Source organism: Aquila chrysaetos, chromosome 2 (genome assembly GCF_900496995.4).
Source record: "Aquila chrysaetos chrysaetos chromosome 2, bAquChr1.4, whole genome shotgun sequence".
Classification (NCBI taxonomy): domain Eukaryota; kingdom Metazoa; phylum Chordata; class Aves; order Accipitriformes; family Accipitridae; genus Aquila; species Aquila chrysaetos.
This window is the reverse complement of record NC_044005.1, coordinates 65018318-65043070: the sequence shown is the minus strand read 5'-3', so window position 1 is coordinate 65043070 and position 24753 is coordinate 65018318. Positions and strand designations below refer to the sequence as shown.

The 24753-nt window shown below is 34.4% G+C and overlaps 1 protein-coding gene across 3 annotated transcripts in view; it reads right to left on the bottom strand.

The window, feature by feature from the left end:
• The window catches only part of ASCC3 (activating signal cointegrator 1 complex subunit 3), a 298713-nt gene that overhangs the window by 43349 nt on the left and 230611 nt on the right, over positions 1–24753 (bottom strand). For all 3 annotated transcript variants that reach the window (XR_005933537.1, XR_005933536.1, XM_030038284.2), the window contains exons 31-34: positions 14866–15003; positions 14640–14760; positions 10997–11129; positions 8268–8393 (exon numbers count right to left, since the gene is read on the bottom strand). Coding sequence is in view for 1 of the 3 variants with exons in the window: in XM_030038284.2 (XP_029894144.1) it covers positions 8268–8393; positions 10997–11129; positions 14640–14760; positions 14866–15003 (518 nt within the window). In the remaining 2 variants the exon portion in view is untranslated. The remainder of the gene's footprint in view (positions 1–8267; positions 8394–10996; positions 11130–14639; positions 14761–14865; positions 15004–24753) is intronic.

Below are 24753 nucleotides of genomic sequence, written 5' to 3'. Positions count from 1 at the left end.
TGATGATTTATTGAAATGTTAACAAGCACAGTAAAAAAGGTTGTCCCTGCTCATTTAATTCTGTAAAATACTGTCACACAAATAGACTACTGAGACTGCTGCAATGATGAAGAATACTCCTTTGTTCATACTAGCTGCTTTACTAAAATTTCCTTCTGTTACAACACATTCAGCATCCCCACTGGAAACAATACCACATGCTGTAATGGAGAGTAGGTTCTTTCAGTGTTATTTTGTGCAGGTGAACAACATGCTGCAAAACAGTGTGCTGAGATTACTTTTAGCTGATTTTCCATAGTTACAACTACACCTGAGTTAGTCTTTTTAACTCCCTTTACTGCCAACGGAGAGAAACGGGAGCTTGCAGAATGCTATTCAACTGAAGTATTATCTATCTGCTTTAGGATGAGGTGAAATGTAATCACTGACTAAAAAAAAGAACTTTATGCAATCAGTTCAGCTATTGATGATATATTTGGGCAGATGAATCCCATTTTCTGATTTAAGCTCTATTTCATTTACTGTAATGCTGCTGTTAGCAAATTTCAAAAGATGGAATTGCGTCGTTATATACTACAAGCATGCTTCCATGAGTCTTTTTTTAACAGAATCTGATTTGCATTACTATTTTCTTAAACAGAGTTTTTAACATTTATCTTTTTGAATAGCAATAGCATAACTGAAAAAAGTCTGCGTGCTAAATAGCAGTACAGCCGTTTCCAGATTGTTTCCCTTATTATTAATCCCAAATTATGGGGTTAATTCTCTGATGCTTTGAACGTTCACTTATAATTGGGTAAAGTTGGAGTAAAACACTAATACCATAAGGAAAAGATTAAAAAAATCTGTTCTGATAGCAGGAAACAGTCAGCTACATTAGATAACAACGAAGTGTATCTATATGGCAGTGGAGTATTCAACTCTGTGATATTTTATACGGGTTCATGCTGAGATGATCTCAAATATTTAAAACATAGCTATTGTCCAAAAAAAGAGAAATATTTATATTGATTAAAAAGTTTTATATGGTAGACAGCTATACATTATCAGCCTTATGCAAAGAAAACTTATTTGTAGCAAAACTACTCTAACATTGTTTTCAATGCAACTTAATTTTCATGAGTCCCCTTTTAAATTGACTGAAGTAATACAGTAATGATAAAAAATGATCAATATTTCCATCTGCACCTTTTATCTGCCCGACATCTTATCACTGAACACATTTAGATTTTGTTTATTAGCAGAAATTACTTTGTAACATTTTGTTTACCTTATGAAAATAATTGAGCAAATTAACTATGTAAGTTAAGGATGTGAAATAATTTTCTATTTTATACATTTAAACCACTACTGATTCATTAGTATTTTTCTCTAAATTGAATAGAACACTACTGAAATGATTATAATTAAGGCACTTTGCTGTCACGGTATTCAGACGTTCACCGTATCATTTAAGCACTGTTATTTGCAATACCCCAACATTTATGATGAATACTGATAAAACAAAGGAAGAGATATGGGCAAGACTCTGAAATTCTTTTCTGAGACTGTAATTTAAGACCCTAATTCAAACAGATTTTATCTTGTGCTCTGCCTAATTTGCAATATTTCACACTGAAGTTGTAATCATAAAAGGCATTATAATGCCTTTTAAAAATTATGTGAACTTTAAATTTGCTGATTTTTGGTAATTTTTTTGTCAGGGGAGTAAATATCTAGCTGCCTAGTGCAAATAAAACAATGTAATGAAAAATCTTAAATGGTTTGTAATCTTGAGTGAAGTGGTACCAGTGTGTTTTAACTACTATCTATAATGGGGCAAATATAATTTTGAGCACACCCACAGGAGCTTCTTGGTCATTCAGCACATTCTCCCCTAATAAAAAGCAAAGCCATTCATCTAGAAAGACTGTGTTAAAATCATTAGTGAAAACAGAGGTAGCATGACATTAGTGAGTATTTTGAATGTGCAGGCATAAATGCAAGTTGAATTTTGCATGTTGGTATGCTCCAAGTATAAAAACTGCATCGTATGTGAGTTCCTCTATGAAGCTATATTACCTAACTATTTAATTACAGATAAAGAAGAAAAACAATGCAGTTTCATGCTCACTGCATTGAATCATCTAGTCATTATTTTCCCTTTGCTATAAACAGACAGCCTACCTTTTTATCAGCACACCATTTCATTTATTTCACAGTGAAGCCCAGTTTCACAATAATTGACTTGTCAGAAGCTCTAATTTATGAGGCTGGGCTCTGTAAGCCTTCTCCTATATTGGACTCAACCTGCACACAAGCAGGGTTGAATATTTACAATGCTGTTAACAGGTGCTGAGTTGTTTAATGATTCTAATAGCCAGAAGCGTACTGAGAAAGCCAGCGGGATCACAATTACAGGCTGTTTGAACACAACAATTACTCGTCCCCTGAGAGGTGTGAAAGTCAAAGGCAGTTTTATCCTAACAGCATCTAGCACATGGGCTAGGCAGGCTAACTTCCATTAGTAGTCCATTGGGAAAAAGCAATAACAAACCCCTAGGTATCATAAAATTTTACAAAGTATGTAAAATTTAAACAATCAAAAACTGAAGGAACTTTTTATTGTCTTTTAGGTAATATATTTAAAATCCCAAACCTTGTAGAGCTTAGGAAGAACAACAAACCATGAAACATGAACTTATTTCTCTAATCTAAGGAAGTGTGGAATTTCATCAGCTGAGAAAGACAGAGACACGTGCGGGAACATAAAATGTAGATGAAGTTACACAAAACATTTAGGATTTAATGTGAATAGCGGCAATCATTTCCTGTTTAGCTTATGTAAACCCGACCTGAGATCTCTCCGGGAAATTTTTCATCAGCCTTGAAATGGTCCTGCTATAACTGTCAATGCTGTGAAGTCATTTGTTACAGCACCATGTTTTTTATGTTCAGATTATACGGTAGTAATAGTGACACACATAATGAAAATCAGTGGCAGTGTCAGCCAAAAATATTGAAGGAAAAAACTTGCTAGCCGGAAGGCCTTTTGAAACAAATGCACAAGAAAGACGAATCTACAGCATTCACTTGATAGGAAGAAAGTGCGCTTTTTGAGATTTTACAGTCCTGAAAGCAGAATGTTGTTATGAACAAGTATGGGGGAAGAACAGACAGTCATTTTTGTAAATCGCTTTACTGCAGTCATCAATTGTGTTTACTTTCATCAGCTTGTTGCCTTCAGCAGCTGCCATCTTCAAATGGTATCACGGAAATGATACTGAGTATATGGCACAATTGATAGACCTTCGTAGCCAGAGACATATGAACCAATGTACCAACTCAATTCTGTTGTTAAGGTATCACCGACTGACTCTGGAGTCCGTGACTGGCTTGCTAAAATGCATTACAGCATGCACAAATGCTGCAGACAGTAATCTCTACCTGTATTTTACTTGTATCGTATTTTCTTGGTATATTCATGCATTCGCTTATGCCAGGTATGAAAAATAGATACATTGGTATCTTTAATCAGTTTTTGGTGTATGGTACATTGTGGTTATTTAAGAAGATCAAAAAAGAGTCCAGTCTCTCAGCAAGGTATTTGCCTCCACATCAGTGCTTCTAATTAAAATATTTACAAGAAAGTTTACTTCCTGACGTGCATTCATAAGATGAGAAATCAGAAGTAATAGGCACATGTAAATTTGCTTACATATTGGTTGGGCATTTCTTTTTCCTATGATACATTCCAGCAGATAATTTGTACAGGTAAATCATATCCAAGAGTAGGAAGACAATTATGTGAATTTGGTTTCTGAATGGGGAGATGCGGGGTTTTCAGCTTTGCATTCTCACCTAAGACTGCAGCAGACTGGGGAACAGGAGGTGGCTCAAATACTTAGCAGCCTGGGGCTTCCCAGTCTGAGAGAATCAGAAAAACTTCATTCGTGTGAATAGTTTAGTAAAAGCATACCATGAACTACATTCCTGTACTTTTCACATCACTGTGACCCTGATTTAACAAAATAAGCTCTTGTTACAAAATTCATAATAATGCCTATAGCTGTTATTTATGAAGTATATATACATGCACACAGATATAAATGTGACTGTAAAAGAAAGTATCCACCCTGAGAAATAGCTGTTCACCAACTCAAAATATGGATATTGGTAATTACTGCAGTGTAATATACCTGCACCTTCTTAGCTTCTGTTCTTAGTAGCTACTGCCAAACTTTTCCATTTTAATGGAAAGTTTTTTAGTTAATATTTAGTTAATTTAACTTTCTTCAGTAATCCCCCCTTCTGATATAATTCCAAACTAGCCCTAAAATTCTGAATAACTGCGATTTCATCACTGAAATGCATATTATTCTATTCTGACTGGCTGATATTAGCTGTCACCTTGATATCAGAAACAATATTGGAACAGTATATAATAATAATAATAATTTTTATTCAGATATTTTACTTGCATGTTATTAGACATACTCAGCTATCATACTGAGAAAAGGAATTTAAAGTAAAATATATGATGATAAGAGCATCAGTCTGAGTTAATTCAATTACAATTTATGCTACATTATTCTTTCACTACAGAAAACTTCATAAGACTGACATAAAGTGAGAAACCCCCCCTTAACAATTCTCAGAATTAATTAATAAAATACTTTTTTCAGGTCTTCACAAGGAACTTACACAGAAAACGGATTTTATAAGTGTATATATAACCACACACACTCTCATATATATTTATAAATACATACCCCCCCCCCCCATTTTAACAGTGATGTGATGTGTGTTCTCAGAATATCTAAAAATTAACTTTCCAAATGAAAGCTGATTCTGCTTAAGTTTACATATGTTGTAAATTTCTATTTCTCTTTTACTGCACATGTATCTGGAAAATATCATAACCTGATTTACAGAAAATGTTTCCCATAGCCATTTCTCTTTTGTAGAAAGTTGCAGATTATAATCTTTTATAAGGGTAAAAGGATGAAATAGTCAAGGAATTTCAGCCAAGGAAAGGAGATAGATGAACGTCTCAAAATAGCCCCTTTCAAAGAACAGGGCACTTCACTGATCTGTCTTGTATGATCTTGCCTAAGTAAAGAACATGCTGGCTAAAGTTGTATGTGGAAAGGAGAACACATAGTACTTGACTGAGGTAGCACAGAAACTTTGACTTAACTTGCAAATTCAAAAACCTCTACATTTAGGAATAATTGCTTTGAGGGAGAGAAAGAACAGGGAAGAAACTCTGGATATTGAGACTGATACACTTTGATAAACAGCTTTATTTGGACCACGCCTCTCATTTGCACATCATCTCTTGAACAGCATGTACATGACTAGTCAGCATGCCTCTGAACAAAACTAGCACTCAGCTACCCCACTCCCCCAGATCAACAGCTCAGTTACTACTCTTAACCAGACAGTTAAAACCCATAAGGTTTATGATGAACAGGGGTTCATCAAACAAGAAAATTAAAATGGTTTGATGAAAAGAAGTATTGGAACATGCAAAGATTTTCAGCAACACCATTAAAAAGTCCATTATTACAAGTCTAACAAATTATCTCAAGTGTGCCAGGAAAACCTTCAGTAATGACTACATGTTTAGAAGAAACCTGGATACTTAGAGCAAAAGGATACTTTGATCTCCATCTCACAACAAAGGTAGATTAACATTACTTAAATAGCACAAATTGTAGGCATTTGGTAAGGCCTTTTATGATACTGGATTGGAATAGAACGATCCTAGATTTGTTTATGCAGCTTTAATATACAAGTAGCTAAAACTGGCAATAAATGAGAATATAAATCTTCTGCATATTATCTAAGCCCATTATTTTGGGGATTTACAGCATCGCATGCAATGACTTTTATGCCAATGAATCCCAAGGCAATTTACCAATCATGCATACAAGAATTACTTATTCACCACTAAGGTACAATCACCTGCTGGCTGGAAAATAGTTCTTGTTTCTCAGCGGAGAGAAAGTCAACAAAATTGCTTCGGGGCAGGACATGATAAAGAACACCGTCGAGTGGGTATTGTGTAACTACCCAAACCAAAATTCAGCCATTGTGCTCCTACTCTTTTGAAAAAAATAAACCCTAAAATCTTTGGATTATTAAGGGCCACAAATAGTTCTTGCTTGGTAATGTCAATCATTTCATATACTCATCTATGGCACAGTAAACTCCATTACCATATTGCAATTTATTCAAAGTTATCTCAACTATCACTGACTTCTGTTCATAAAACTCTTCAGTTTTCCTTTGATGTATCTTATCCAAACACTGACCGCACTGGAACTGCTTGCCTTGTAGGAGGTGTGAAAATACCACAGATAGTAGGTCCAGGAACTCTACTAACTGGCTAGTTTAGTAACTTTGGATGAAACTTAATAGAATTTATTATCATGTCAAAGAATGGAAAGTGTGCACATCCATTGCATTTGCACGTGGTATCTACAAGTGACCTCTCTGACACAGTCAATAATATCCTTCATTTTTCTCCCTGCATGACTGAGTACAGAAGGAATGCCGAGTACCTCTGTGTGATTGAAACAAAGGGTAAAGCAGCACAACTTGTGAACTGTTCCAACCTGCATGTGTGGTGTTCCAATGAAAGACTCCAATTTCATTAGAAACTTCAATATGCATTCCTATCCTGCCATTATGGACATGACTAGTCAAGATCTGTTCATCTTTTTTCTCACTACAAAGACTCTGCATCTTACTATGTAGTATAGTGGTTTTTTTCTTTTTTTTTTTTTTCCCTAACTTTATTCCCACAATCCTCTCAGAATAGCAGAACTTTTGCTTAAAAGTTGATATTGTGATAACTTCAGATTTAGCTTTCCATGACACTGCACATTAAAGGAACTGCTGAGATAAAATGACCATCAGTCAACATGCCAACCTCATACTCCAGTGGGAACCTCTTTTATATTGGGAAGAGCTTGCCTATTAAATCAAACGACTACAGTTCTATATTCTACACCTACCTTTGGGCTATACGTTGTGTCTTAAAAATCCACCTACCACAGATACCACATGATCAAATCTTGCCAAAGACAAATCAACAAAATCACTTTTACACAGCAATTCAAGAGCAAGACATTTTAAAATAACATTACTTATTCTTTATATTAAAAAAGAATAGTGGCTGCAGTGGCATAGCTTTTAACATTAGTTGTAGTATGGATCATGTGCAAATTCCGAAGTCATACAAATAAACACATCTAACCTACACAAAACCAGAATTTAGCTGTTTGTCACCCTCAGGGGAGAAATACCTTCCACATAAATGTATTCATTTGTTAGTTATGAAGTGAGAGAATTGAATATGTTTTCTTTAGCTTACAGTTCTAACACTCTGCATTTTTTATTTCCAAAGAAGATTAGATGGAAATTCTGTTTTGTGGGAAATTCTCAGCATTGGACTAGATGCAGAATTCAAAACTAATAAAGATTAAAAAAGAATTAAAGGAAATTACTTTATCACCTGCTGGGTCCCACCAGCAGTTGCTGGTAAAGAACCCAGCTGAAAATTCAGCTGAATGTTATGGACATTAACATGATTTCAGAAATACAACACTCTGGAGCACCTCAAGAAATATTTAGTGCTATAAATGCCTAATTCTTTATTTGCCACATTGTTCTGGTGGGTGAATGATCACATGATAGGTAACATACCATTTACCCAAAGCAACGTTGTGGCAAAGGCAGGCTACATTGCTGGAACAGCTCAGAATAATCTGCATACCAGCTGGAGCTAAGGAGGATAACAATCATTGAAAATATTGCACACGTGGTTTCATCAGCATACCCTAATGAAAGTAAACTTCACAGAGAAACAGCTGATAGCTATTCTCTCATTTATTAGGAAAATCCAGGTCTATAATAGATTTTCTATAGAAAACTGGGCAGAACATATCAATGTGGTAGCTAAAAAAAAAGTTAACACATTATAAATACAATACCTAAAGGAATGTGATATTTTAGGGATGCCGATGTAGTCCTCTCAGTAATGCTATTTTGTATTTGTCACTAAATTGTAAAGTTATCTGCTAAGAAATACATTTATATTTGGAGAAAAAATTATTACAAAAATGTGCACACAAGTTTTATTCCATGTGTGGGCCAGTAATGCTCCTACGTTGGATACTGCTAAGTATTCTAGGCTCCAACAGCAGCAGGATCACCTTTGGATCAACTCTACCCTCAAGTTACCTTTAGATTAAATTGCATTTGTGTTTTATACTCACGTTGGGTTCATTATAAGTCGACGGAAGAAATAAGTCCAGGTGATATAATCCATTGCATCCTGCTTAGATGTAATAGTTCCAGCAGCAATTTCAGCATTCAAGTGGTCAGCCAGCACCTCTAACAAGCTGAAGAACAGGAAACAAGAGGACTTAGCTGACTTTACAATCACAGAGACAGGTAATATATTTTGTAGAGTTGTGCATTAAAAGGTTTATTACTTTTAATCTGAAAATATTATATATTTATCTTTCGGTAAAAGAGAAGAGGGGAAGAAGGGGGAATATAATTGCAAGGTCAGTCACCTTCTTTACATGATAGTGGAATGAAGCTCAAATTATTTTTTGATTGGACCAAGAATACACAAGTTGAAGTCATTCATGGAATGTATTCAGATGGAGCTACTCAGTGGGAACTTCTGAATGCTGTATGTTGACCATATGATCATGCTGGTTTAATCCAATAGAGAATCATATGGAAAGACAAACAGGAAATGAAACAGTGGCAATAGCTTAGCTAATACTTGACAAATACTTGAGGGCTATTCAAATTACATCAAAACTGCTTCCCCCACATTTTGCCTCATCTTCATCCAATGTAAAAAAAAAAAAAAAAGCAGCTACTTCTACCCAGAAAGATCTAAACTCAGAAACACAGAAGAACAAAAGCCATTTAAAATGATTCTTACAAAGTAAAATACTGTTTAGTGTCATTAAATGGAACAAAGACCTCCATTAGGGTAACTAATAAGATCATGCCTGGCTAAAGTTCAATCAGGGAATGGCAAATATCCTTAAGGATCAACATAATTTTTCTTATTTTATATTTTTTTTCTTTTCCTACTGTTATTTCCCTACTGCTAAAAGTAAAGAATAATTTGGTATGAGTAGCTGTTTTACTGCTCTATACCACTGATTGCATGCTTCTGAAGGTTAGAACTACAGATGTTTTACCCAGATTGTCCAACAGAAACTGGACAGATGATTCAATAGCTATTCCATAATAGAGTGCTTTCTCTTTTGCTTGTAATGTGCTATATTTCAGACCCATGATCAGTGAGAGCACAAGGCCTGTCAGACGAGTTGTGTAGTCAAGTCTTACAACTAATACATTGACAATGGCTTTTAGAAAAAACTTTAATTGAAAAAATATGAAGTTTAATTTTACAAATTGGAAATACTACACAAAGCTGATAAATCTGCTCTTTGGTAGAACAGATGGGAAAGCACTCTAAAACTAAAAACCCTCCAAAAGCCCCCAAACAGTTTCTCTTTGAAGCTATGAAGACTCTTTCTTCAAATACTTGATCACAAAAGAGATTGAGACAACTCTAAGTTAAATGGTTCACAACCTACATAGAACTTCATGAGATTGCTAGTAGTATGTGAGTCTTCATCTGAAAACTTATCAAGTATTTTTTGTTTGTAGTAAAAGATGGAATACATCAAACTACAAAGTAAATATATACACACAAAATGACCTACTAGAAATGTACAATATTTATAGTATTCCAAACAGGAACAAGGCGTGATTACTACTGTTATATTAAAGGTATGATTTCTTTATTTAGAAATACCACTTACCGATGAATAGAGAGATTTCCTAGTTTATGCTAGTGCCATACAGTCTGGATATATTATGAACATTTTAATCGCACTGCTCTTTTGACGTATTAGCTATCATTTTGAAGAAGTTCAACTCCTAACCTTTTGTGCTAAGTGCAATTTATATGTTAAGAAAAGTGTGGTTTCCTAAGGAAATGAAGTGCATGTCTCCACATTCTTTGTTTGCAAAAATTATATGTCTGTCTGTGTACCACAGAAATTAACCTTCAAATACACTAGACCATTTCAACTACATTTCACAGGTGGATAGCATTCTCAAGCTCCTACAAATTTCCTGATCAGATAGAGGTCCCATTATCACTTAACTTGAGGGATGAAGTTTCCCTAGGAGACCAATACTGTGAATTCTTCATCACTGAGAAAAGCTTTCAGTAATGCTTATGCTTTATTAGATGTCTGAGAATTCCTCCATCAAACATGCATGCATCTACAGGAGACTGACGTAACTAGTTCTGCTTCTTGTTGAACAACTAAGTGTATTATAAATATCAAAACCAAGGCATGAGTGACATTATGCTGGACAGCAAACTTTGTATCAACTAAGTTCAGAGAGGCTGCAAAAGGTGGTACTTATACATTTGTAACAAAAATATTGCAATTTGGAAGTGGATGTGTTGAAAGTATATTAGTAATAGTTTACACCGTGCAGATTTCTTTCTGAGCTTGTGAGATTTTGAAGAATGTGGTATCTACAATGGTACAAGTATTCTAGGTAAAAAGTGCTAGAACAAACCTATTTTTCTTCCTATCAAGAATTTGTCACAGAATTTCAGAGAGGGTTCTGAGGATCATGTGTAGTTGCCCTACACACTGGCCTTGCAGAACAGTTTATGCTCTCATTCAAATGTCTGAGACAACACTCAGAACCAAGAAGCATCTGTAGTATTATCTGGGAATGGACTAAAGAGCTCAACAGTGCTTCAATACTCATGGAAGAAAGGACTTTTCTGTATAAAGATGGATAATTTTTTTTGGAAAATTATTTTCCTCTAGGACCCCATTATTTAGGGGATATTTGGCACAGGAATTTTGTTTCATTTTTCTCTATGTCTCATTTGTAGTGTTGTTTATAGTTTGATCAGCTTTTCTGAATCCTTTATCTTTACCTTGATTCCACTGGGAAAGGTTCATAAAGGAACTTTTTGTAGAAGTCTTTCTTAATATCATGAACTAGAATTACAGCTTTTCCTTGGTCATCAAACTGTGGTCTGCCAGCACGTCCCATCATCTGAAGTACATCTGCCAAAGAGACAATAATGCATAAAACAAATTTATTTATTTGAATGTATAAATAAATGTATTTACATCTGTATAATGTGCAATACAGGGTTTTTGGATTTCTTTGGCCTTGTATGCCCTATTGGTCTTGACACATCTAATTTTTTTTTCCATCTCAGTTAAATTTACGATGAACTTCTTCCTGGCAGAGACTATCTTCCTGCATACTTGAAGACCACCCACTGCAATAGAATACAAGATTGCATCTAATATAAATTTCCTCTACTCTCCTTCCATTCCATTTCCATCCCTCGTTTGATCATATGCAATTAAAGATGATGAGTAAGAGAACTTATGAAGTCTACAATGGCAACTGTCTATTATTTCCTAATTCTCAAGTATTTGAATTCACAATAATACAAGTTCCTTGCATAAGCTTTTCTGCTATATATTATTTCCTAGGCTTTGAATATTTTAGAGATAAAATGGTAAAGGCAAATTCTAATTACTGACAGCTATGACCTTTACCACTCAAACTTCAGGACAAGTTATATTAGTTATTAGCACTGTAGTATAGATGGTTTCATATCATATGTTGTCCCTATCTCAGATCACAACATACAAATTTAAAAGCAGGCACAGTTAAAGCTTACCTCTACTACTCTGCCTACACATCATTACTTGCAAATACTAGTTAATGATTTCTATAAACACTGAAAATACTAGTTTACACAAAACGTGCTCAACTTGCTACCCGGCCACCAAGATAAGTATGCTTATCATCTATGTGTTTGTGTCTTCTCATAATCTGAGAAGTGTATCTGCACAGGTTGTTTTGTGTCTTGTTCTACAGAGCTCTGATTCCTTTTTGGTGTCTCCAGCTGCTATTTAACTTTGAAGAAACAATGGAAAGCAATTAATAACTAAGGTTTAAATCTTTATTTTAAAACTTTTTATGTTTTGTGTATTCTCTATGAGCTCTATCATACCTGCACAACATGTGGCTTGCAGTACCTGGCATTTTGAAAAGTGATTTCTTTGGCTTCAGAATCAATAAGGTTTTGGCCCAATGGTCAGGTGGGGAAGTAAAAGCCAGAGGGAGTAGAATGGGATACAGCAATGGACCACGATAGGAGAAACAGCCCAATGACGATAAACAGCTTTTAGTAACACATTTTCACCTGTGTAACCACGAGCTATATAGACAGCAGTGTTTTTTTAATCAGTTTATTCCTTTTGTTAATATAGGAGTGACATGAAAATGTAAAATGAAACTAGTTTGAAAATTATGTTTCTGAATAGGTATGTGTACAGGAGGGTGATAAAACAACTTCTTGCTATTCTAATGTGGTGAATTAAATTGTGCATAATACCATATAGGAAATGGATTTACCAAAAAGCTTCAGGAAATGATTTTTGCCAATATCCACTACGTAATTATCCAAACTCAATATTTTCTTTACTGACTATATGCTGCTTGGCTGCTTTTAATCACTGGACTAAACTTCTGAAATATTAAATATGATCCAACTGGCTGACTAAATGTCTGGTAACTGAGAAAAGGCCCTCCCCCAAAACTCTGACTTCACTCAGAGAAGTATTTTTACTTATTTTGAAATTACTGAACACTCCAGAATGATTCATTCAGCCCTCAGCTGCTTCCTTGGAGCCAAATGCATCCCTGATATAGAAAGGTAACTTCAGCAGGGAGAAACCAAGTTATACCATGATGGAACAGTGAAGGCATAACTTGAGGGCAGCATTAAAGACAGTATTGTGAAATTTTGGAAGTATTTCAGAAGGAAATTAATTACATTTTCATTTTATTGCTGCTGCAAAACTGTACTACCTATCCACAGAACTTCCAGATGCATAAATATTCTCTAGAAAGTTAAAAATAAAAGTACTCTAAGCAAACCACACCACATGTTTCTTCATAAAGTAAGGAATCTGCATTTTCTGTTGCAGTGCAGACAACAAAATCTAAATGCTTCCATCACAGATGGTGGTATTCCACTCCCCCCTCCCGAAGTCTTATTGAAAATTCAAGAATTGAACAACCCCCAATGTCCAAGTTGCCTGAATTCAAAAAGGCAATAAAGAGTGAAAGCATAAGCATTCCCTAAAGCCTTTGTGAGTACTTGTACAACAGATTTCTAAAACTGCATACTAGGTCTTAAATGCTTATCGAGTTTCTGATTTCTTTTGAATATATTATTTTCTCTATTACTGATCTCTGACAGTCCCAGAGATTCAACATAAAATTTAAAACTTCAGTTGGTTTCTTTCTTCACCACTTTTCCCCATTCAGTAATTAAGTCAGTTGTCACTATTCTTCCAGTTGGGACGAGCAAGATACTACTTCTCTGCAGGGAAGTACTCTGTTTGTACTAAGTTTACATCAGCCAAAGTCTGTCACAAAATGCAAGTGTGCATGACTAAGCTCCCAGGTCATACCAGAATCTTTGAACAAGAGAGTTGGTCTGGAAATTGATCCCAAGTTTCCTGCAGAGCACTAACCACTAAATTAAGCTCTATGATGGGTTACTTGGAGAAGTAACCCCTGTAGTATTTTCAGTTTGAGCTTTTTTTCATTAGTAAACTTCTCTTGCTGAAAAGAAAGTGCGTGGTTAAAAAGATGCAAGACCTCTATTTACATTACATTTAGATTGTCCTTAGGTGTACACATCTCTGGCGTAGTACAGGATTATTTAATAAGAAACTTTCTCTTGTGAAAAGAGAACGGGAAAACAGAACAGGAAACCTGGAATAAATTTAGCTTGTCCTCATTCTTCAAGCTTAGTACCATCCAGACAAATATTCTCCCTGTCTGAACTCTCAAAGAAGTTCTTCCATGGTTCACTTTAAGCTTGTTGAAAACACTGCAGAACAGTTCATGAAAAGTGGAGTTTACTGGAGCCAGAAAGCAATAAAAGTCTATATCAAACCAGAAATTCAAATATTTAATTTAGCTGCTTATTTCTGAAGTATCACTTACTTGAAGTATCACTTACATTACTGAAGATACTAGACTAGTTAACGTTTTCCGTTTACTGTCAAGTGACTACGTATAAATTTTATGTTCTCATACATGTGTGATTCAACTGCTGCATTTCAAACCATGGCTACGTTTACTGTTAAAAATCTGTTTCTATTTAAAAAAGGTTTCAAAAATGAAAAAAAAAAAAATATTTGCATGCATGAAAACTTCCTTTTATACACTTAACTAGGTAGCTAAATATGACTTTATAGTGTCCCTTCAATTGTTTAATGTCTATTTTGGATGATATACATGAAAGGAATTTAGCATGAAAAATGATTTGCAAAACAGAAACATTTTCATTATTTATTACATAAAATCTTAAGAGTTCTCTTAGAACTTGCATTAAACAAAGAAAACCTTTTCTCAGCACTCCTAGTCTCTACCCAAATTAGGTATTTTCAGTGATCAGTTACTAAATAATTCAGATCATTTGCATATGCTTGAAATACATTTCAGCATATGAGCATTTCCATAATTTATGTGAGTACCTGTAATGGGATAATCCACATAACGCCTTGTTTTTCCATCATAGTATTCTGTTCCTTTAACAATTACTAAATGAGCTGGAAAATTTACACCCCAAGCTAATGTGCTTGTGGCAATAAGAACCTGAAACAGAAAGAAAGATTAATGAGTTATATGTAACAAAAAGCCAACTTTTAAAATTCCATGTAAAACTCATTACAGCAGAATTCAAAGAATAAATAAATGTACCTGGATTTTGCAGTTCACAAACAATTCTTCCACAGTTTTCCTGTCTCTTTCATGCAGACCTGCATGGTGCATGCCTATTCCAAAAGCAAGTGTCAGCTTCAGATTTGAATCTCTAACTGTCACTATAATGTCATTCATCTGTAACAGAAAGAATAGTCATGTTTTAAAACAGATTACTCAGAAATTTTAAACTTTGTGGGTTGTTATCTTTTTTTTTTTTTATAGCAAGGATAATTTGCTCAATGCTGTTTATACAAACAGGAAAACACAGTCTTCAGTCTCTGAACAGTCTGGTTTTAGTCTAAAAAAAAAAATCAAATACTATATTAATGATGGGGGGGAATACAAAATGCATATGACTTTATTGACACATTAAGTAGCGCAGATAAGGAAATGAAAATGCTGAAAATATCTTGACAGGTCTGGCAAATGCTGTGCATTCTGCTCTGTGTTTGTTTAATACAATCCCTAGTATCAAAGGGGTTAGAACTGGTATAAAAACATAGCAAATCCCTGCAACCAGTAACATAGTAACAGTAATGAAAAATAAATTTGGCTCTCTCTAATGCCTATGAAAAGACAGAAACAGTTCTTCAGTTTGATAATTCCACAATTGTTATTCATCAAAAAAGTTTCCTATTCACATGCTGAAATGCAAATTAATTTGATTTTTTTTGTTTGTAATTAATAGACTCAAACCCTCTAGTGAAACCCAACATACAATAAGTGCCTGAATTTAAAACTTTTAGAAGTCCAGACAAAAAGCTATTTTTTATTAGTATTACTATTTTTTTTTCAAATCTCATGTCAATGACTACTTGGAAACATTTTAACTACTATAATTTAAACTATATTTCTTGCCTATGTTTTCAAGTAGTAAATTGCATAATAAGTTCATTTATTTCTGTAGACAACCTCTGTGAATACACCCTCACTAACAACGAACAAGAGCTTTACAACTTCTGTCTTGTTTAGTGATTTTACCTCTCAATATTCCTTCTGTTGTTTTATTTCTAAGGCCATTTATATGATTTTAATATAATTATAGCCAGGAACTTTCAAACCTCATCTCTTATTAGTGGTTTCCTGGTGCCACCAGCAGTGGCATGATGATATTGCATAGTTATGGGCAGCATCATTCATGGTTAACCTAGGAGGTATAGCCAAGGTTAGAGAAAAAATAGTAGCCCAGAACAAATTACTCAGGGTCACTGAAGAATTTGACCTAGTATTCAGTCTCATCTTGGACTGAGTATCTCAATCTACTGAGATATGATACCTGCATGACTGCAGTGATATCTTCATTTTTACTTAGGACTCTGAGATGTTACCATTCTGAACATCAGAAGCGCAACCTCTAAACGTTTCCTGGGTTTTATAATTCTCAGACCTTAATGTTAATAAAATTATTCACATATCTAAACCCAAGTAACATATGTCACTACTATTATAAAAAAAATCCTTAAAAGGCACAAAAAGGTCAGTGAATGTAATAGTCCTATTCAGGATTTAAAAAACCCCAAACAATATAGATTTTGTAAATCAATCAATTTTGTCAGGAAGAGCAAATTACAAAGCATTTTAAAAAGTCTATTTGTTGAAATAGTATTGACTAACAGAACCAGAACTGACGAAAGTAACAGAGAACCCAATTTAGAAAAATATTGTTCAAGTTTTGGCTTGGTCCAATCAATTTCATCTGTCAGTGGAAGCTCCTAAACTTTATTTTCCCTCACAATGCAGTTGCCTGGATGTTCCTGGGACTTTCCTATATGACGCGGAAGGTTTGTTGTACAAACTGAGCTGGCAAGTATAAAAGAAAAGGATGCTTACAGAAGGAAAGAGTGAAAGGGACTATAAAACACTGAAAGGAAAGGAAGCAGAAAGAAAAAAACAATACCCTGAGAAGTGAAGAGGGGATAAGTCTATTTAGGAAAGGGAAACAAGAAGAAGGGTAGATAAGTAGAAAAGAGTAAAGGACTGAATGAAAGGAGGATATGTAAAAGGATAAAGTTTGTCTATCTAGATACAATCAGCAAACCTTTGATTTCTCTAGTCAACATGTAGACATGTGACTGCAGTGTAGACAACATGAATTATGACCCATCTTAAAGATTTTTTTCTTCTAAGACAAAAAAAGCCCGATAAAATGAGAACCTGTATACTGTTTTCTCTACAATTATGACCATCAACATATATTACTAAATATATTTTTGAACCTATTAATGCTTTTTGTGCTATGGATTTATGAAGTTGAACTAGCACTGCACAGGCTCCTTGTCCTTAGATAGACACTTTGAGAAATAATAGTTATATGTATACATTTGTCAGGGAATTAAGATTAAAAAGTAGAAAACAGCACTGGTAAATATCAGAAAAATGAAAGAAAAAATTAATGCATTTATATTTTACTCAATTTCTGCATTCAAAAATTGACAAAAGATACCACATTGCTGAATTAATTTTTCTCCTCCCCCCCAAGAATCATCACCTTATGAACGTTATATCTTTATTGTAAGGGAACAAGCCAGTTCCAATGACATTTGTTTCATTACTCACATGAGCAGAATTTGGTATTGGGAAAATAATGAATCTAAACTCCCTTTTCCTCTAGAAGAGTACAGGGATCAAATTAGCTGATTTGGATTAGTCTATAGCGATTAGACTGCTCCTTCAGCACACAGTTTTACAGTGTTAGTTATTTTCAGTACGGAACTTGAGCTAAACCTTTTTGCCATGTACTTGCCAGCATAAAACATCCTAAATTCACACTGGTGGGAATTTATTCAAAGATGTTCTTCTTGCTTTTACAATCAGTGGTGGTTATTTTTTTTTCTGTCTGACTTGTATTACAGCGGTGGCCTGTGGTGCTGTTAGTCATACCTGCAAAGCAGTGTAATTTACCACAGGAAAACTAAAGAACCCTTAGCAGGAGAGCTGGCGCATGTACTACTATCCTGTCATTTTAGCAGCAGGGAATCCTAGTCATTTTTAGCTGACCCCTTACTTTCACATAAATCAACGTAATAAACATAACTATTTTACTCATAGGCACAATCCAAGGCTTAGAATTCTCATGACAATTTATTTAAAAATATAACTCTCTTATGTCAGTGTAGTGTAAGAATATTATCACTTTCTATTAAGAAATAATGGCACAATTAATAGGTTCATTAACCAGAAACACACACAGCATTGTGACTACATAACAAATCTAACGTTTCTGCATTGTTATAACTTCATTACTATTTATCTTTCTGAAAACAACTGTAATGTTAACTCATAAGGGTAAAGAAAATATATTTTATCTTAAAAGCAGAAAAAGTGTATTAAAAATAGTATAAGGAAATATACATGGTACTGACATAAAAAAACCCATACAACACTGATGCAGGGAACTTAATGCAAGGAGGGATTTTTTCCCCTGGACTCCAAGACAGGCAGGATTGGGCCCATGCAGAAAAGGTTTTGCTATCCTTCAGAGATTTTTTGATGAACAAACAAAAATATCTCCTATGCTTTCCTAAAATTAGCTTGATTAGGAATCCACCTTTAATAAAAAAACCATTGAAAACCAATCTGGGACTCTAGTAGCTTTGCAGAATATTTATTATAAAAAATAAAGTTTATTTCTACCTTTTATATTTTAATCTCTAAACAAGCTAGATTTTTCTGAAACTAGTAAGTAGTCATTTTCTTTGTTCCTGCACATATGTAAACTGTTGAACCATTTACTTTAAGCTAATAGAACTTTTTTATATTTTAAATTTATTATACTTAAAAAGCTTTTGTAGAAAGATAGGATTCCATTTAAGTAGATACATTACCCTGTGCCTGAAATACATTCCAGTCAGAGTATAATTCAGCAAGTTGATGACAATGCTGGCTCCAAAAGAAAGGAGGAGACCAGATTGGACAAGAATGAGCTAACAGATTGTGCAGCCCAATTCTGTCCCTTTGAGTGTGATATATTGTTTCAAGATGCTAAAAACCCATACTTTCTCAAAGCATATCTGTTGTGCTGGTTTTCCCATTTTCACAGAATCCTCATTATTAGTACTCTCTACTCTTTTCAAAGCACGTCAGACTCAGACCATATGCCACTGAATAATGCTTATCAATTGTCTAAAATGCCCAATAGAAGAAAGATGTGCCAAACAAAAGAATCGTGAAAGTTATGAAGTCTTTTACAAAAATAATTACATATTTCACATCTGCTACAGATGTTAAGTGAAATAAAAACATCTCCTTGTTATAACTAAATGTTAATTTTTTATGACACACTTTTGTGTCATAAAAACAACATCTTGTAGAAGGAAGTTGAACTTCTATAATGAGTGAAACACTTAGAAATCATTCTTGGGTACCCTCCTGATCTTTAAAGGCAGAAAAAAAAAAGTCATCTTATAAAATTATTTTTGATGAAGAGTTGACTTATACTCCAGAACTCTCCCACACAAGACAAGATGCCTAAAGCACCTCAAATAAGACTGTTGAAGAAACATTTTAAAATATGGTTTAAACAGTTGAGATATATTATTAAAACATATACATTTAACACTAAAAATCTCATCTAAAAGACAGCAATATACCTATTCATGACACAGACCAGATTCTTCTATTCCTGTTTTATAGCACAACATTACCTCAGAACATTAACATGGAGATATTAGGTTATTTGATTTAAAGGTTAGAGAAGGAAAAGTAATCTTTTGTCTTTGCGACAATTCTTGGGATGTTTTTTTTCCCGTTTTTTTTGCTGTTTTTTTTTTTGTTTTAGCAATGCAAAACAGAACTATATGGTAAAATTTAATTCACTTTCATGCATATGTCTATGCATATTTCCACATAGTGTACAAACACATATACAAATCCATAATTAGCGCACACGTGTTTATACATTCACGTCTCTAAAATTGCAAAATCACTATTGGCCTGATTCATTCTTTTGGAGTGAATGAATGCCCTTCATTCAAGTGCCCTTGAATTTAGTGGAAGCTGGCTATTGCCTGGTATGGATGCTATTGAATATTACAGTAGGTATGTTTGTGCTAAAGGATTTTAGTTATTTCTAGAGGTTTCATAAAGAACAGTCTTAACAAGATGCAGATGTTAAAATGATGCACAAAGCAGAATGCAAAAATCATTGTGGTTAAAGTTAAAACTGTGTACATGGGTACATTTCTTCTCTGTCCTTGCACTGTAAATATAAAAAAAAATATCCAAGTATCTGGCCAGGGAATAAATTTCTTAAAAAAAAAAACCCCAAAACCCAAATAAGAAAACACCCTGCTTGTTTGCTGGTGAGAACTGCATTCTAACTTCAAACAATAAACAATAAAAGTACTTTGTACTTTTGTTTTAGGTTAAAAACAAAAAGCAGTAAAAACATTAGAGAAAAATAAATAAACTGAAAACTTGATTCTAATAAATTATGTTGTAAAAAGATTGCAACATCTGCCGCCACCACAGATGTAGATGCAATTTCTGAAAGAGAAGAACTTGTTCCTCGTTAGTCAGTCCTAATGTAGAGCAATGTAACTGATCTTTACCCAAGCTTACCATCACAAACTGGTGGCACTGTCTGTTTCCAAAAGGATAATCTGAGCTGTTGTCCCTTTTAACAAGATAAGTCATGGGTCACAAGCTTGAACATGACAGTCCTGGCTGACAGCTCCAACTAGAATTTTAGCTAGAAAGTGTATATTTAAAAATCATCTCATGATTATACAAAAAAGCAGGGTAAGCATAAGGTTTTCTTTTTTCATTGGCATCAATGAACAATAAAAAGAAATTAAGAATTACTCAATTTACAGGGGCAGGCTTCTCTTTGACATGCACTGCCTATTAACATTTCTGTCATGATGCACCTGTGCCTCATAAGTATAACTAGGATGATCTTTAGAGTGATGTCTACTGAAGAGTCCTTGCAACCACTGCAAATGGCAAGGAAGGCAGCTTCAGCTGCTTCTTCACCCTCTGGGGAAAAACAAACTCTGTTGGGACTGCAAATCGTAAGAGGGATAGAGAGCTCATTTTGGAATGTGTATGGACAATGCGCCTTACAAAAAAAGAAAAAACCCACCTCCAAGGCTCTAAGATAGGTTACTATTCTTTCTTCTTCAAGAGACTGCCCACTCATACTCTACTTTGCGCAAACTGTGGCAGTCCTGCTTAAACCCTGAAGAACATCTGCATGTGCTATGCATAGCATTTGGCAAAGGTAGGGATGAACTTTGAAGTATCAGCTACAACTCTCAGTAAGTAGGGTATTTCAACATCATTGGAGGCTTCCTTGCTCAGACTAAACTAGACATTAGGTATTTGAGTGGACATTTCTTCATAAAAAGCATGCACATAGCCTGAAACTTAGTTGGATAGAATGTATGAAACAGATCTAACTATTGCTGTGCAACAAAAGGTCCAGTAGAACTGGTAAACTTATCAGTACTAGAAACAGCAATTTTCATCAAGTACTGTTCACTCTTATGAAGACTGACTGCTGTCTCAACTTTCTGAATACTGCCGGAACATGGGTATGAGCAGGAAACTGTACATGAGACATGAAATTCAAGGAAAACATCCAGGAAGAACCATCTCCAAAACTGAATGGAGCTGTCTGTAATATATATTTTCAGTAGATGGATGTGGAACAGAATTCATTCTTGACTGTAATTCAGTTGCACCTGTTAGACTACTGACTCCTTTGAGGGAAAGAACATCTTCTATGACTTCTCCATGATCCAGGTATGCTGTTGTCTACTTTGCTGGCAACAGCTGAAGGGTTGTTTCTGTACGTCATTTATACGTACAAATATGTATTCCAGAAGCTTCATACAAGTTCATGTCCTTTGAAATATAACTGATTGAAATATTGTCTGAATTTGATACTTGGAGCTGGGTGGCAGAGATGAGGGTTGATTTGCCTGTTATCTGAGAGTACTGTGAAGAGAAGCAGTCCGGAGTTTTGTGAACAGAACCCTTCACATGCTGCAAACGAGACCCTGGTTTGGCACTACCACTACAGGGAGAATCTCTACAGAGAAGATTAGGGAAGCTAAGATGATGGCATAGCTGATAAATAGGTAACAAAGATCCAGTATTGGTGTCTCCCCTACTCCAATCCCTCCCCCACAAGGCCTGAATCTCTGTTACCATCACTGAAAAGCTGCCATGCAGGGTAACAGAAAAATCACTTTTAATGACTGTAAGAATCTGTGTCTACCTCAATATCAGTCTTCCAGATGTTATTATGGATGGCATTGTTTACAGCAATTTAAGAAGCCTTATGAAGTCCACCCACTGGGAAGCTAACATAAACATAGACTAACATTCAGCCATCATGTAGCAAAACCAATTACACCATTAAACAAAACTAACCAATGAGTTCTCAAAGGAATCTTATGTCAGCCAAAGTTAGTATCATACAAATAAGGCTGAAGGAAGAAAAATGCCAAGGCCTGTTGTAAAGCTTCTAAACTTTGTATACACACATTTGTGAAAAATCTCTTATATCTCAACATACTTCACAATTAACAATTACAAAAAGTCATTTGTCTGTAAGTTGACCTAGGGGAACACTGGTTGGCAAAAAAACAAACGTGGAAAACTTGACAGGCAACAAAAAGTGTTGTTTAAAGGCAACAACAATTTATTTCATCTAACTGGTCCATTTTTATCCCATATGGAATTGAGAAACACTTGAAATATTTAGGCAAGTGTTTAAGACAGGGAATACCTACTATAAAGTAGGGAATACCTACTATAATAAAAGTAGAACTAGTGAATACTTACAACACTTAAAAATGCTATAGCAATACAGAGAGAATTCTGTCCATTTCACCTCATCCAAGCCTGACTTTAATATAACTTGAACTTAGAATTTTTAAATTAAAAAAAAATTATTATGGATAAAGAATTAAGCAGGACATACACTATGTATGTAGCACTACTATAGCTTTGTCCTTTGCTTGAATGTCAAATGTAACTCAGGCTAATCATGCTCATTTAAAACACAAAACTACAAACTGGTCCCATAATTAGCTAAAGAAATGTCCACCTGAAATTGTGGGTACTTCAAACACAATTGTGTTCTGCATAATAGTGGTAAGATATAACAACTTAGGACTTAATCCTCAGTCTTTTACATTTACCTAATCAGAACCGAGTAACTTGGTAGGTATCTTATGCTCCAAACATTCAGCTTATTAATTCAAATACAAATCATATGCAAATGTTATTAAACTAATAAATGCAAAGTCTGCTTGTCCTTGTTGGCTCCTCTTTCAAAACCTTTAGAGGTTTATTCTGAAACACATGAAATTCAAAGACTCCTAATAGAAAACCCTTCTCCAGCAAGTGAAGAAGCTTCGGTTACAGTTCTTTTTAGGATAGTAGTGGCTCACAGGACATGAGGAAGCTATTCATATTAATGCAAGTCACTTAGGGCAAGCTGCACGTTGCATATTCTAACTGTAGGTGAGATTACTACAGTAAACTAGCACAAGGTACTAGAGTACACTACTACGCAGTAGTAATTTTGCTATGAAATGTTTCTGTTATGGTCACGAAAAAATTAAATAGAGGTTATACAATTAGAAAAGCAGCATTAAATTGACACATGTTTTAGTACTAGTAGTTCATCAGCCAAGACATCCATTTTCTCTTTCAAAATCCATCTGAAAGAAGAAGGTTACAGATGTTATGCGTTATCTCAGAAAAATCACACTTTATTTTTTTGCAAAGAGCAAACAAATCAAATAATCTTATCTATAAACCTATACTTTTTGGCATATAATTTTTGGTATAAAATTGTATAATTATTCATACAACTGTTGCTATATAAGTATTCATACAATATTCGGTTTGGATCTTGTATTTATTTATATTTTGGCCCTATATTATCACTGAAATTCCTATGCAGAAGGTCTGCAACCGTTAGAAAAAGCTAACTTCCAAAATCTAGGAAATCTGAATATCAATCAAATGAATTGTTCTGAAGCAATGATACACTATAATCAGGACCATTAGTCCAGAAGGAAATAAATAATTCTGTATTCAGAGCAGGTGCCAAACTGAGTGCAGTAAATAAAATCTAGTACACATTTTGAAGAATGCAGATAAAAGAGAATATTGAATGGTTGTTTAGTATTTGACCATCATTCATGTTTTGCAATAAATGAAAGAAGGATTTTTTTGAGAAGCAATATAACAAAATGTAATTAAAGATTATATTGCTTGAAAAATAAAAAATTAAACCTTTACTCCAGCATTGCTTTACATCTGAGTGTTTGACTTTGTAATCTTTATGTTCTTATAACAAAGATATTGGCAGAAACTATCTTATTTATTTATTTTTTAAACATTGATTTATTTCATTGATATGCAAGACTGAACCATTCCTAAATGGTTGGTTCTGCAGTACATCTATCTATATACATATATCTATAAGAATATAGATGGATAGACACATGTATATACATACGCATATATATACACACAGATATATATGCATATACATAACCCTCTACACATAGTTATCTCATGAGAAGGATGATTTTGCTCCTAAAACACTGAAAGAGATTTGGTTTAAATTCCAGCTCAACATTTATATGTCACAAATTCCCAGCTGTAAACTTTGGAGAACACTAGTCCTCTTTCTTTTATTCTTTGTCTTATCTTTGTATCAAAGACTTGTACCATGTGATATATGTTGTCTGGGACAATGGAAGTAGCATTAATAATAGATATGCAGGAAAAACAAAGAAAAAAGAGTTTGTGTTCGAAAGTTCAGATCGTGCAAAGAGGCTTATATAGTCTTAATGCTGACACCAGTTTTAACACATATTGAAATTTAGCATATGCATAACTGTTTCAAGATCTACCCTC